This window comes from Adiantum capillus-veneris, chromosome 2 (genome assembly GCF_014529385.1).
Source record: "Adiantum capillus-veneris isolate H3 chromosome 2, ASM1452938v2, whole genome shotgun sequence".
Taxonomy (NCBI): Eukaryota; Viridiplantae; Streptophyta; class Polypodiopsida; order Polypodiales; family Pteridaceae; genus Adiantum; species Adiantum capillus-veneris.
The window spans coordinates 25,249,792-25,264,668 of record NC_140932.1 but is presented as its reverse complement, the minus strand read 5'-3'; the positions used below and the strand labels follow the sequence as shown (position 1 = coordinate 25,264,668).

The following is a 14,877-nucleotide window of genomic DNA, read 5'->3' as shown; positions in this document are numbered from 1 at the left end:
CTGCACGGTACTTCTCACTCCACATATGTGACCATGATATGCAGCAAGAGAGGAAGAAAACAAGACGACAAGGAAACAAGCCACAAGCGGCACGAAGACTTAGCTAGAAAACCAAACATTTGAAGTGGTCTCATTCATCAAGGCACAAAACAACTTGAGAAATGACTGCACTCCCAACCTACAGCAATTAATTGACCCTAGCTGACCTTTTATGGACCCTGTTAGATAAAAACTGCAACCCAAACTACGTTCAAGAAGGACCTTCATGATCACAAGAGATGAAAGTCGAGTCCTATTCAGTGACCCATATAATCTACTAAGATAATGTTCGATAGCAGCAACTTACAAAGTTGCAGAACACAAGCATCACAACATGGAAAAACAACATTTGAAAAACCCTCCTATGTATATCAGAGAAAAGTGCAACCGATATAGGGCAAAACCTTGCTTGTCATAGAGCAAAACTTGGTAGACAAAATTTTTATCATTGAAGGTAAGAGTCCTGATCAAACAATATCCCACGATAAAGGGAGGCCGTGAAAAACAAGAAGAAATTGCCCTTGATTGCAAATAAAATTTACAGAAGGTGATACCAAAAGTAGCTCCCTCAATCTAATGCAATCTGAGCATGCACAAACAGACACAAATTATTTGTGTTTACCTGTTCATTTCACAGAAGGCTACAATTCTACTGAGCAAACCTTCAAGCGCGGCATTCGACCCAGAGAGGCCGTATCTTTTGTTGCCGAACCTGCTACTTACTTCTAATTCTGAAAGAGATACGCGGCTTTCAACATAAAGAAAGCAACTTTACAGCTCAATGGGATTCAAAAAAGCTTCTACTATTCTTTCTTCCAAATCTTTCTCTTCAATCCAATTCCCACTTTCCTGCCGGATGATATCTCTTTCCATCTGTCGTCTCTCTTGAATCCTCATATCCACCATCTTTCGATAAGCCCGCCTCTCTGCGCTTTCCGCGGCCTGCAACAAGAACCTCTCTCTCTCTCTCTCTCTCTCTCTCTCTCTCTCTCTCTCTCTCTCTCTCTCTCTCTCTCCCCCATTTGGAGCAGGCTCTTCGGACCCTGCGGTATTTGAAGGCGACCAAGTCATTAGGCGTTCACTATGCAGCTGGTAGTACAGCCTCCCAGATCATTCGACGAGGATGGAATGATTCGGATTGGGGTGGAGATCCAGATGGACAACGATCAACTACAAGTTATACCTTCTCTTTTGGCTCAGGAGCAGTTTCATGGAGTGGCAAGAAACAGCCAACAGTTGCCTTGTCTTCCACACAGGCAGAGTACCGTGTTGTTTGCAGTGCTAATTGTGAGTCTGTGTGAATTCAGATGCTATTTTTCAAGATGGTCCTTCCGCTTGCAGACGCCATTATATACTCAGACAACCAGAGTTGAATAGCCATTGCAAGGAACCCAGTGTTCCATGCCCGGACCAAGCATATAGAGATACAGTACCATTTTGTTCGTGAGAAGACCAAGGGTGGCTCTATCCGACTAGAGTACATCCCGACATCAGATAACCCTACTGACATCTTCACCAAACCTCTTCCACAAGCGACATTATCCTCTCATGCCAGCTCCCTTGGGACTCATTTCAAGTTCAGGAGCTGACAGGGGGTGTTGAGTTCAGATTCCTGTCCGATGGTAGCTCCCGTATCTCCCAGGAGCAAATTAGGGAGTGAGGGCTATTTTGTGGCTATGCCCGGCCATACTTGAGGTAGACGTACCTGTTCATGGCTATGTACTTCACTGTGTTGCTCACCCAGTAGGCTGGCATGAGGCAAGACCCCCGTTCCTAGCCTCATCACTATATCACACGGGCATGCTCAAACGCGGGGCGCGTCAATCATGGACCGCCAGATTTGACGTTGCTCCGAATTTACTAGTTTGCCCAAATTTACAAATTTGCCCCAAATTTACTAATCGACCCACATTTACAATATGACATACTCAAATCCCCTATATTTCAACATACGCATGAGGGCGTAGTGGTTGGTGCACATGGCTCGTGGTGGGGAGGTCGGGGGTACAAGACATGGGGGATTGACCCGAATTTACTTTTCTCCCCGAATTTACCAAATGCCCCGAATTTACAAATGTACATCTGACGGCCCAAATCACCTCAACCGTCGATCCCATTTGAGCATGCCAGTGCGAGTTAGTGTGGAGGCGTTCCTAGTGTTTCCCAGGGTTAGAGTCTCAAGTCTTCTACAGTTCTGCTACTAAATATGTGTCTCGGGTCACTTTCAATGAGTTTAATATTTATTATTTTAGGCCATTTATGGGATCGTGGGGTTTTCTAGCTGAGGTAGGGCAAACTTATAGTTTGCCTATACAGGCAATCTGTCACAAACGGGAGTACATAGCAATATAAAATATATTCGGATAAATAGGATTTATCACTTATTACTGAAGCCAGAGGATATAGAGAGGAATAGATAGAGAGAGAGAAACAGATAGAGAGAGAGATACAGAGTGAGAAGATCGACACAGTACTTGGACCAGAAGATGGGCTGCCCCCCCCCCCCCCCCCCCCCCAATAGTATCTTTATTACTGAGGAGAAGTCTAAACAAGCACTTGAACCGAATGTATTACCCCGTTCGTTCTAGAATAAGACTTGATGGTTCCCAAAAGCCTCGGCTCCCTATTCCTAGGGTAAAACCCTATTCTAAGAAACTCCTGTTTCTTATTCCAAATCCTCGAGAACCAAGGTTCTCGCCTCTGGATCTCACCTTCCAGACTCGAGGCATGGCATCCCTGCAACTCTTTTCCGACTATATTTCCAGAGTCCTCTTCCCGCAGAACAACTCTGCTTTCCCGGACGTGCAGTCCTTCCTTGGGAATCTCAAATTCTGGATCCCCAATTCGAGAGTCTAACACTCTCAGATCCGTGGATCTACATCCCAAACTCAAGTACGAAACCCTTGGGCTGATCTAGCTCTAGTTCCTCAGAGCGCTCTCCTGCAGAGGTGTCACGTGACACATCCAAACCCTATGTGTCCATGGACAAGCTACAGCATGACCAGGGTTCAATTCAGTCAAGTTAGTCTAGAATACGAAGTGATTTGGCACTTTTGTGAGTCTGTTCGCAGACCGTGCATGTCCAGACACTTAGATTAGATGCATATCCTCTGGTTGCACATACTATGACCATCAGATTCCCATCAAATCCCATCAAGAGCATTTTTACAGTGCATAGACCTATTTTCCCTATTTTTGACATTTTTCACTTATTATTTTTAAGTGACTTTTGTTGGAAAGTAGGTAGGGCAAGTTTGCTAAGTTTGTATATAAGCAAACCTAGCGCTAGCACTTTCTGGCAGAAGAGGCAGCAGGAGCACCTTGCTCAACAGGCAACTTCTCAGCAAGACCAACCTCAGCATTTTTGCAGATCTTCGCAACAGATTCAGCCCTAGAACCAGCGTTCTCAGTTTTCAGCAGTCAGACATCGCAGAAGAAGTCCCGAAACTCGCGGATCTCACCTTCCCGCAGCAGATCCTCGCCGCACGGTCAGATCCCGCGAAGTTTGCAGATTCAGCCCGGAAAACGCAGATTTCAGCATTTGCATTTTCAGCGCGTCGTCGTCTACCGTCGTCATCGACATCATCATCGACATAGAGTCAGAATTCAACAGATACAAGATTTGCAGATTTCAGCCCTTAGCGTTTTCAAATTTCAGCCCGTCTCGTCGTCGTCGTCGTCGTCGACATCGTCGGCAAGTCCAAGCATTGTAAAGATTTGTGCAATCATAAGTAGACCGCTCTCGCCATAGAGAGTAGGGCCTTCGGAGGAGGGTTTTACAACGTCTCTGGCGTCGTATTCTCTCTCTATCTCTCAATCTCCTGCACCTTCATTCACAGTGTTCATCACTTTGTTTGTGTCCATTGCACTCTCTCACTAAAGGAACAGAAGGCTCTCCCTTCCGTAAGTAAAAGGAACCTTGAGCACAGTTCGAAGCACTCATCTTGAGCAAAGTTCAAACATTCATTCCGTTGCACCTTACAAGAGGCTCATGCCTTCCTCTGCTTCTACTCCCTCACTAAAAGAAACTACACCTGCAAACAAATACTTAGAGATTATAACATGAAACTCGTTACCTTCAAAGCCTCGACGCTCGAAACGCAACTCGGTTCTCGAAAAGAAATTCCCGGGAAGAGATCTCTACATAGAAAATCCTCTCTTCCAATCCTACACACAAAAGAGGTGTGTTCTCGGGTTCCTTCTTGTAAATCAGCCCCGTCTACGACGTTTATGGGCTGAAAACAGAGTAAAACAGAGTAAAACAGCAGCTTGTTGCGATGGAAACATGCTCCGTAGACACTTCTTCGCGAGGGAACTTGCGCACTGGGTCCTGGCGACATCTGGTACACTTGGGCAGCCATGGGCATCACCAGCAATGTCTTCTTTGCGGCTGAAATCTGCAGCAGCATCTCCTCCTTGCAAAAACCGGTCTTCCCTCAAGGAGAGGGCATGTGATGCTTTTATTGTTCCCTGGCCACGACAAAGATAGCAGAGCACTGGCTGCCCACGTAGAGATCGTGGCCGTTTTTATTTATTTATTTATTTGGCAGAAAAAGAGAGACAAAATGCTGGCTGATTTGTTGCCATATTTATCAGATGGCTGCCCATTTATTAAGTGGGCGGCCAGCGTATTTCAAAAATAGGTTGAATCTGCCCAAAAACTCAATAAAACCTTATAAGTTAAAAACAATGCTTTCACAGCACTTCCCAAGCGTCCCTAGATGCAATCACGTGCAACAGTTGCAATGCAGGCATAGACTTCCTCGCGGGAAAGCATCTGCTTTCTCGAAAAGCAACCTGCTTTCTCAGAAAGCAATTGTATTTCCTCAAAGTTTCCTCTGAACCCATCTTCATTCAAGTGCTTGCTCTTCCTTGTGCAATTTTCTAACACAGTTCGGAATTTCTTCTCGACCGACGACTATGGATATCCCCTTTCCAATGCACCCGTTACCCACCTTGTGATGCATCAGGAATACCCATCACCTACTCCTTTCCTATTGAACTTACGGTACAATCTCCTTCACGATGCTCTATGTCACCCATCCTATAACGCATCAGAGATGTCCGTTCCCGGATGGTCGGATACTTCTTCCATATGCTCCATGTCACCCATTTGATGTGACGCATCAGAAGTACCCGTTCCTGGTGGCCTTACAGATATTCCCTTTCGCAGTGCTCCCCTCATTACTCTGAATGACGCACTAGGAATACTCTGTACTCGGATGTCTCCAATGAGAAAAACCCTCTCACTTAAAATTCCAGTAATTCAATCAGAATTATTTTTCCTTGGTGTTCCAAGCGAGAAAACCTCTGACTTATAAATCCAATAATTCATTTAGAATTATTTTTCTGTCAAATAAAGCCAATTTAGCAACACAATCCCCTCCCTTTATACTTTTGGCATGTTATACAGTGCATAGATTCAGTGTTTGGGACTCTCTCTCTCTCTCTCTCTCTCTCTCTCTCTCTCTCTCTCTCTCTCTCTCTCTCTCTCTCTCGTTTTTGCTTGCTAGGGTTTGGTGAGCCGGTGACTCCTCTCTAGCGTTTTCTCTCTCCACTTCGATCTCTCTCCATCTGGCGTTTTTCTCCTGCGATCTCATAGCCCTCTGCTAGCACTACCCCTCCGCACTATTCCATTGTGTGCGATGTGATCCCGTGCCCGTTCGGTGGGCGGTAAGCACTAGGACCTTGACGGCAAGGAGATTCATCACAATAGATACGAGATCTATTGGCTACCCGGTACAAAGAGGGGTCTTGCTCATGGTTGCAGACAAGCTCATCACTCAATTCACCCGTTTCCATTGCACCTTTGACAGAGCTGTGCCCGTGAAAAGAGCTCGTGAGGAGCCTTTCCTCCTTTTGTCGCTGGTGCCTAGCCCCCCGCAATGGCGTTCTGAAACGCAAGATCCTCTAATGGCGCCGGTTAGCACCTGTTGCGTCCGGTTCTGGAACCCCCTCTGTTGTGGCAACGTTTAAAACGCTGCTCTGCCCGTCGCTTGTGGAGAACGGCGCTGCCACCCCCTTCTACCCGTTAGTGACCGAGTCGTGTGAGCTTGGGCACCGCAAGCAGAGAATCCGACACGACACACGAGAGAATCACTTAAAATACTTAACGACTTTAAAACTTGAGTCGACACGGGTCGGCGTAATTCCGTGCCCAGAGGTGTTGGCCCCAAAACCTCGTGCCCCTTTCAGTATTTCGTTATTATATTAATGCTTGAGCAAAGTACAACTCCCGAAGGGTCCTCTGCTCTCAAACTCTGTGTCCAGATGCTATGAAGAGTGAGGCCCTGTGGGTCTATTTATTCTTACAAGGAATGCCCAAAAGCAATTAACTCAAAAGCAAATAAGTCCCAAAAAGCATCAACTCAATTTGTGAAAATCCGTACAGGCTGCCACATAATCAACCAACACATATTTTGGGATTCCTCTGTGTCTAGATGCTCTGTAGAGTGAGGCCCTGTGGGTCTATTTATTCTTACAAGGGATGCCCAAAAGCATTTAACTCAAAAGCAAATAAGTCCCAAAATCTGGCCCAAAAAGCATCAACGCAATTAGCGGAAATCCGTACAGGCTGCCACGCAATCAACCAGCACATATTTTGGGATTTCGTACAATTTGCCACGTCATCAGTTGTATTGTCTTGTTGCCATGTCAACCCCTCGGCTCGCGGGTGGTCATGCCACGTCACCATTTTGTGACATACCCCCTCTCGATTATGCCTGCAAAATCAGACATAAGCCATAAACCAGTTTAGTAGACACTGACTCTACATACCGACGCACTAGACGACACAAATCCAATACAAAGACGACAATCCCATCATGTTAGGTGCAGTGGAATGATTGTTTGTGCTTTGCTCAAGATGAGTGCCTCGAACTGTGCTTAAGGTTCCTTTTGTTCTTATGGAAGGTAGAGCCTCCGTTCTTAATGAGAGAATGCTATGATCATAAACAAAGTGAATGGACTCTGTGCGTGCAAGTGAATGAGACTGAGAGATAGAGAGAGAAGAGAAATACGACACCAAAGACGTTGTAAAAACCCTCCTCCGAAGGCCCCACTGTCGTCGGCGAGAGTGGTCTACTTATGATTGCACAATCTGGTACAAATGGAATGCATGGGGCTGATGCAAGTCTAGGCTATGTCGGCGATGACGACGGGGATGGCGAAACGGACGTAAGGGCTGAAATCTGCAATCTTTTATCTGCTGTCAAAAAACGCTCTGGGCTGAAATCTGCGGCAAGTCCAAAAACGCTGATTTTGGGGCTGTTTTCTGACGATCTTTGTCGCTGAAAATCTGCAGGCTTTAGGGCTGAGAACTGAGGTTCTTAAGGGCTGAAAATCGCTGCTATAGATGGCTGCAACTGCAGGTGCTTCATGGCTGAAAAAATGCTGCATGCTGAGGTTCCATCTGCTGAAAAACGCCATGTTGAAATCTATCAAAAACGCCACTGTAGCAAAAACGCTAGGTTGCTAAAGCTTCTGCTGGCGATGGTTTGCTGATGCAAAACGCTAGGGCAAGGGGGAAATGCCGTCTTGTGTTTGATGAAAGACACCAAGGGAAAAAGGGCTGGCGATGAGGAAAAACGCTAGGGCTGAGTCTTGCTTGGAGGGGAGAACCGCTAAGGTCTTGCTTGAGAAGTTGCCTGCTGAGCTTGGCTCTTGTTGGCTCTTCTGCCATTTAGTGCTAGTTTAGGTTTGCTTATATACAAACTTATTCAATTTGCCCTACCTACTTTCCAACAAAAGTCACTTAAAAATAATAAGTGAAAAATGTCAAAAATAGGTAAAATACGCTAAATGCACTGGAAAATTCCCCTGAAGAATTCTGATGGATTCTGATGGGAATGCTGATGATCATGCTGTGTGCAACCAGAGGATATGCATCTACACTAAGTGACTGGGCATGCACGGTCTACGAATAGACTCTCAAAAGTGCCAGATCACTTCTAATCTAGACTGACTAGACTGACTGAACCCTTGTCGTGCTGTAGCCTGTCCACGGACACAAAGGGTTGGATGTGTCACGTGACACAACACATCACATTTCTAGGCACATCATATAGAATCAAGGACCGTGATTCTTGGCGACGTATTTAGCAATCGCATCTAGATCTGCATCAGACCTCATTGATGTCGATTTAACTAATCTCATATTGCAATCACGTCCATGGCTTCCGTTTTGATCTAGAAGCATGATTCCTAGCAACGTATTTAGCAATCGCATCTAGATCTATCCCAGATCTTACTGATGTCGGATTGACTAATCCCATATTGCGATCATGTCCATAGATTTCCATCCGTACTCGAGCATTGTCATGTACGAGTATAGTACATACAGAACAACAGAGTGGTTCAATCATTCAGTTCTAGCTGCGTAACAATCTCATCTCGCAGGAACTCTTGATGCACGCACGACAGTTCAATTGAATCATTCGTGATTCACTCTCACGTGCGCACTTCACTTGCGCCACATGGACACGCTTCTGCCATGGTTTAGCATCAGTCATAGCCTAGCTTAGGACTGAGCCTGACACTTTGTGAGCCTCTTGCATGCCCAGGCCGGTCACAGTTGCATACCCTCTCTTGCACAGTCAAATAGCATCAACATTTTTCTGAGCATTGAACCCTTTTTGCCAAAGTACACATTTTTCACTTATTTATTAATAAGTGACTTTTGTTGGAAAAGTAAGTAGGGCAATTTGCTATAGATCTATAAAAGAAACCCAGTGGGCACTCAGTAGAAGCAGAAGAAGCAGGACATAGAAGGGCAGGCACCCACAGGTCCCAGTGTTTTCTCAATAATTCAGCCCAGCGTTTTTCAGCAGCAGCAAATCGGCATTTTCAACCATCAACCACCAGCATTTTCAGTTTCAGCCCTTAGCTTCGCAGATCCTCCCCATTCCGTTGCAGATCCTCGCCGCATCGGCCAAGCAAAACCTAGATCAGCCTAGTGTTTTCAATTCCAGTCGGATCAGTCTAGCGTTTCGCAGATCCAGCCAAGACAACATGGCGTTTTTGCATTTCAGCATTAGTGCGACTCGGCGGTTGCAGATCCAAGCCGCAGTGCCGCAGCACTAGCAGATCCCCAGCAGGAAGTCTAGCGTTCAGAGTTTTCAGCCTTGACGCCGTCATCATCGACACCATCGTCGTCGTCGACATCATCATCGTCATCGTCATTGCAATCCCTATCTTGAGGACGACACCTTCGTTATCCTCATCGTCATCGTCATCGCATATCCCTATCTTGACAATGACACCTTCATCGCCATCATCGTAGATCCCGGACTTGACGACGACACCATCGTTGTCATCGTCATAGTCTCCATTGTCGTCATCGACATTGTCATCGACACAATCGTCGTCGAGTACCACAGCATCAGTACCCCTTAGCATCAGCATCCAATCACTGTAGTAGAATTTGTGCAAGAATAAAGAAAGTACTTGCTCTAGCAACAGAGCAACGGGGCCCTTGAGGGTTGGGACTTGACATCCCTATGTCGTCTCTTTTCTCTCTCTTGTCTCTATCTCTTCCTTTCAATTCAGTTCAGTTCTTTCAAGAGAAGTAAAAGTGTCCCTTGTGTTTGTGTGCGGGGGTACTAGATCCGAGCAAATCCTTATTCTCTTCCATTGCACCTGACATTCACAATTCATGATTCGTTATCAAGTTCATTCGAGAGTTGTCACTGCTCCAAAATCATCATCATCTCATTCTTAATCGTGTTATCTGTTCACAAATAGCAAGATCTTCCATAAACCATGAGTTTCATACTTAAAGCATCTTCAAAAAGTCATATTTCATTCATAAATTCATAAAGCAAAATAATGCTAATTATCTAATGTCTGTTCTAGAACGAATATCTCCTCATCCCGTTCTATTTTCAATATGTCAACCATTCTCATTCTTGTGCCTTTTGGGGGCACCGTGCAAAGATATATCTTTGTTCTCCACATTCGAAACACTTTCCCCCGCTTTGAAATATTCGTCTCTTTGTTCTTTTGCTAGTCGAGACGATGGATCTCTCTGCCGTTTGCTTCTGTTTTGACTTGTTGAGGGTTCATCTCGTAGATAAGTCAAGTTACCCGAAAGCATAACGAATCCCTGCTCCGCATGTCCCATCAATTGCTGTATGGACTCAGACTTCTTTTCAAGACTTCTTTTCAAGACAGTAGTCTCTGATCTATTTAAGAAGTCCACACCAAAAGCGCTCAATTTGCTCCTTGAAATTGATCTTCTTAAAGGATGAAGTAAGTAGGAAGACATCTGAAAATCTCTCACAGTAAGTATCCAAAGGTTCTGCCTTGACCATCCGAATATGATTCCAGTCAGTAATCGCGTCTCGTATTCTTGTGTGAGGCATAAAGAAATAAAGTGTTTCTTGAATTTCAGTCATTTTGTCGGTGCTTCTTTTCTTAACAAGAGAGTGGACCACCATGTCCGTGCATTGCCTTTCAAAAAGGATGCTACCCGTCTAATCTTGGAGCGCTCTATATAGCGGCCTCAAAAAATGCTATGTCAATTTGTTGGATAAAGGTTAAAGTCTTGGGAGCATCTCGAAACCCTGAAAAGTACTCAAACTTTACTGCCTCTCCTTCCTCTCTGAATTCCTTAGCCTTTGTGCCCTTGTCGTCGAGAAAATCATATTGATTGGCTCTGTAAAGTGCTTCCTTCTTTAATAAAACTGTAATGTGCATCGAAAATGAATGATGATAGTGCTCAAGATATGTCACAAACTGGTGATGTGGCTGCCTAGTACACACACACACACCTATTTCCCCGTTTGGCATGGACAAACCCAGGGAGGAACCGGCTGAAACTGCTGACGTGGCTGGCTGCCGGCATGGACTGACACGTGGCATGATTGCACGAACTGCCCGTAAAATCTAGCGTGAAATGCGGAAAGCTCACGTTGCAGCAGCGTACGAAAATCAGAGCACGGTAGTTTGCTTTTTCAGCGCTGGGGAAAAGCCTACGCAAATTTGAGAGCTGCTTTATTTTTACGTAAGCAGTAGAGAGAGAGCTTTTGTCTTTAAAAGGTTACTAAGCCTTGTGAGAGGCAAGCTTTTAAAAATTCACAGCTTCTAAAGCTTTTGGGCTCTGCTTTTAGCATCCCTTGTAAACCTTTAAATTAGTAGCTTGGGCTCTCACTTCTCACAGCATCTCGACGCAGAGTCTGAGAGTGAGTCTCGGCTACTCGCTTGTACTTTGAGTTGCAGATTAATACAAAAAAAAATACCGAAAGGGGCGCCAGTCTTTGGGCCCAGTATCTCTAGGCACGGAACTCCGTCGAGCGAGTGTCGAATCAATTGTGAACTGTGAACTGTTTTGAAGCGATTATTTGTGGTGTCGCGGTAGATTCTCGACTTGGAGTGTCCAAGTTTGTTACAGTGGTATCAGAGCACGGCCGATTTCTCTTCTACGAGAAATCAGATTCTTTTTAGGCGGCACTTATGGCTTCAGGCAAAAATCAATCGACTTCCTCTGCATCTGGAGATGCGGGAAGAGACCACAACGAAGATTCACGCAAGGAGTATGGCCCGCCTCGGCCTACTCAGGTGGAGTTCGAAGAGATGGAGCGTCGACGATTGATCGGTGATGCAACAAAGATGATGCTTAATTTTGCGAAGGATCCAAAATTTGTAAAATATATGAGCCAGACTTCTTTGGATGAGATGCACACGCAGTGGCAACAGACCACAAAACCACCCCTCAAACCGGCTCTCAAGAAACCTCCTACTACCAGGAATACACGAATTGCTCAGCTTTTTGACGTGCAAAACAAAGCTAAAAAGCACGACAAAAAGCAGAAGAAAGACGCTGACTTCCCAGGTTATTTGGGTCGTCGGTCTACATTTGAATCGGCAAGAAAGCACAAGAAGCGTGTTCAATTTGAAGGAGTACCCACTTCTTCTTCTTCTTCTGAGAGTTCTTCTAGCTCATCTGACTCGAGCGAAGAAGACAGAAAAGGTAAAAAGCGAGGCAAAAAGCAAAGCTTCAGAAAGGGCAAGAAAAAGGCAAAGAAGCCTAAATCTCGCCCCGTGGTTGACAGTTCTACAGAGGACTCGTCTTCAGATAGTTCGGACTTTGATGACAACAGCTTTTACGCAAAGAAGAAGAATTTTTATAAAGTCAACCAGTATGACTTTCTGGAAGACAAAAGCAAGAAAGTCCAAGAGTTTGAGGAAGGTGGACGATCAATTAAATTTGACACGTTTTCTGGTTATAGAGATGCTTCGAAGGCTTTGTCTTTTATACAACAGTTTGACATAGCTTTCTCCGGAGGGCGTTACTCAGAGCACTCTAAGATTAGGAGAGCTGCCTCTTGCTTTAAGGGGAATGCTCGAACTTGGTGGTCCACGCTTCTATTAAACAAGACAACGCAGTTAAATGGCTGAAATTCAAGAGGCTTTTTATTTCTTCTTGGCTGACTCGAGAGTATGAACACGACATACGAACTGCTTGGAACCATCTTCAGATGACCAAGAAGGATACAGTGGACACTTATTGCGAGAGATTCTTGAGCTCTTTTCTACCCGCCTCTTCATTTAAGAAGATCTCATTCAAGGAACAGATTGAGCGGTTTACCTTGGGTCTACCTACAGAGATCCGAGATCACTGCTTAGAACAAAAGTCAGCTTCCATCCAAGAGTTCATGAGTCATGCGAAACGTGGTTTTGCCATTTACTTAGGTAGTTTGACCTATCCCACAGATGAGATCATGACGCAAAGAGCCGAACAGACTTCGACAAATGAAAGTAGAAAGATGAAGAGCAACCCAGACAAGAAGAGAAGGATGCACGACCCAAACTCACTCCTCAAGAGAGGGCTCACTACATCAAGGAGGGGAAGTGCTTTGGATGCGAGGAAACTGGGCATATCTCCAAGGACAATGAGAGGCCTGAGAGTTCGAGAGCAGCTGAGGAACGTGGAAGGAAAGAGAAGATAAAAACAGGATGGGTACTAGATTGGGTGGGTACTGATCCGAACACGATGGACGAGAGTACAGAACTTTGCCAAGCTTGGGGCAAAGTGAAAGACCAAGAAGCCCTGATCTTCTTTGATGGAGGAGCCAAGGCCAACTTCATTTCTCTGGAATTGGCGACACAGCTCGAGATCACTCCCGATCGGATGGGACCACTTGCAGAGGCAATTCTAGTGGCACCCGGCAAGGACGTAGCCATTACACTTGTCATTGGCGAACTTCGCATTGTCAGGGGTATTTAGGACATGAGGACTTCTACATAATGCCTTTGGAAGGTTGTGATGTTCTCTTGGGAGTTCCCTGGTACCACAAGAACAACACCGTGGTCGACTATTGGGTGAGGAAAGCGACTTTGACCACAGAGAAGGACAGAACCATTGTACTCGATATAAAACTTAAGGGCGAGTCTGTCCCTATTGTATCGGCTTCGGCCATTTCCAAATTAATGAAATCCAGTCTGTTTGTTTACTCGATCTTTTTGAAAGAGTTGAGTGATGAGGATAGGACAAATATGTCTGAACTTGATAAAGAACGCCAAGATTTTCTCCACTCTCATGTCGATTGCTTCTCAGAGAGCCTGCCAGGCGAGTTACCACCCACTCATCCTGAAGATCATACTATTGATCTAATACCTGGAAGCACACCACCCAACCGGCCACCTTATCGCATGTAAAGTGAATGGACAAAATCTTGTCTTCCTTAAAGACTGTGCATGCAATGTAGATGAACATAGAGACGGAGTGACAACCCGTTCATCAAACACATGCAAACAATGAGATCGAATCTTTCTCTTATGATCTAGAGCAATCAACTGTGGCAATTCAGAACGGAAATGCCCGTGTCTGGTGCTCATACTTTCATGTGCGCTTTCTACAAATGTGTCATGCCAAGGAAGAGACATGGAATGTGACTTCCTTACATACATACTTTTCAGCTTTTCATGAAAATTCCGCATACATTCGTGCTCATCCATGAGAGAAACATGCTCAACATACAATACGTCATGCCTAGGAAAAGGGATCACATAAAGACGCTGACTAAACTACAGGAAACGATCACGAATGAAACACTCGAACAATGCGTGCGTATCAATCATGCGAACACATAATACTTCCTGTGAGGGTTCTTTGGATCTAAGCTCGAGAGCCAAGATCGATCCTTCGTGATTGATCGAATCTGCAATGAGGTTAGCTTCGTTAGAAAAAGCATCCACTAACACATCATCCTTGTGAACAATCACATCATCTTCATGCAACTCATCATGCTTGTGAGAAATCACATCTTGATCATGCAAAACATCATGCTCATCATTATCATCCAAATCATCATGTTGATCACAATCATGCAAATCCTGTGTGTCATGCTTTGGAGAAAAAGAGACTGAGAGAGTCTCCTTTTCCCGAATCCTTTCAATCTTGTCCTGCATATTAGCAATGAGAGAGGGAGAATGAACAACGTCTTCTCCATGAATGACAATGGGAGAATCACTTTTGGCATTGAGAGTGAAAGTATTAGCCTCAAATCAATGAGAGGGTTATTATCATGAAACCATCGAATTCCCAAAATCATATCACATCTTGAGAGAGGAGAAACAACAAATCTTTTAGTGAAGACAGCTTGTTGAATTGCAAACAACATATCAAGGCATTCCTCCGTGATGAGAGCATCCATACCGAGAAAAAGGCCAGAGACCTCCATAGGAGATCTCAGACTAACTTCGAGGCGGGCTCTCTCAACAAGAGAGGGACTGATCACATCATGCATACTACCTGGGTCAAACAATATGACAAAACGCTGCCCCGACGTACGACCATAACATTTAATGAGAGAATCATCAATGGGAGGGTCATGAGAA

General features: G+C 45.0%; 1 protein-coding gene across 1 annotated transcript in view; it reads right to left on the bottom strand.

Moving 5' to 3' along the window:
* Window positions 1–541: 541 nt before the first annotated feature.
* LOC147462526 (stress response NST1-like protein) overlaps window positions 542–14,877 on the bottom strand; it is a 42,529-nt gene continuing 28,193 nt past the window's right edge. The window contains exon 2 of the mRNA XM_086484252.1: window positions 542–981. Coding sequence (XP_086340378.1) covers window positions 811–981 — 171 coding nt within the window. The 3' untranslated portion in view covers window positions 542–810. The remainder of the gene's footprint in view (window positions 982–14,877) is intronic.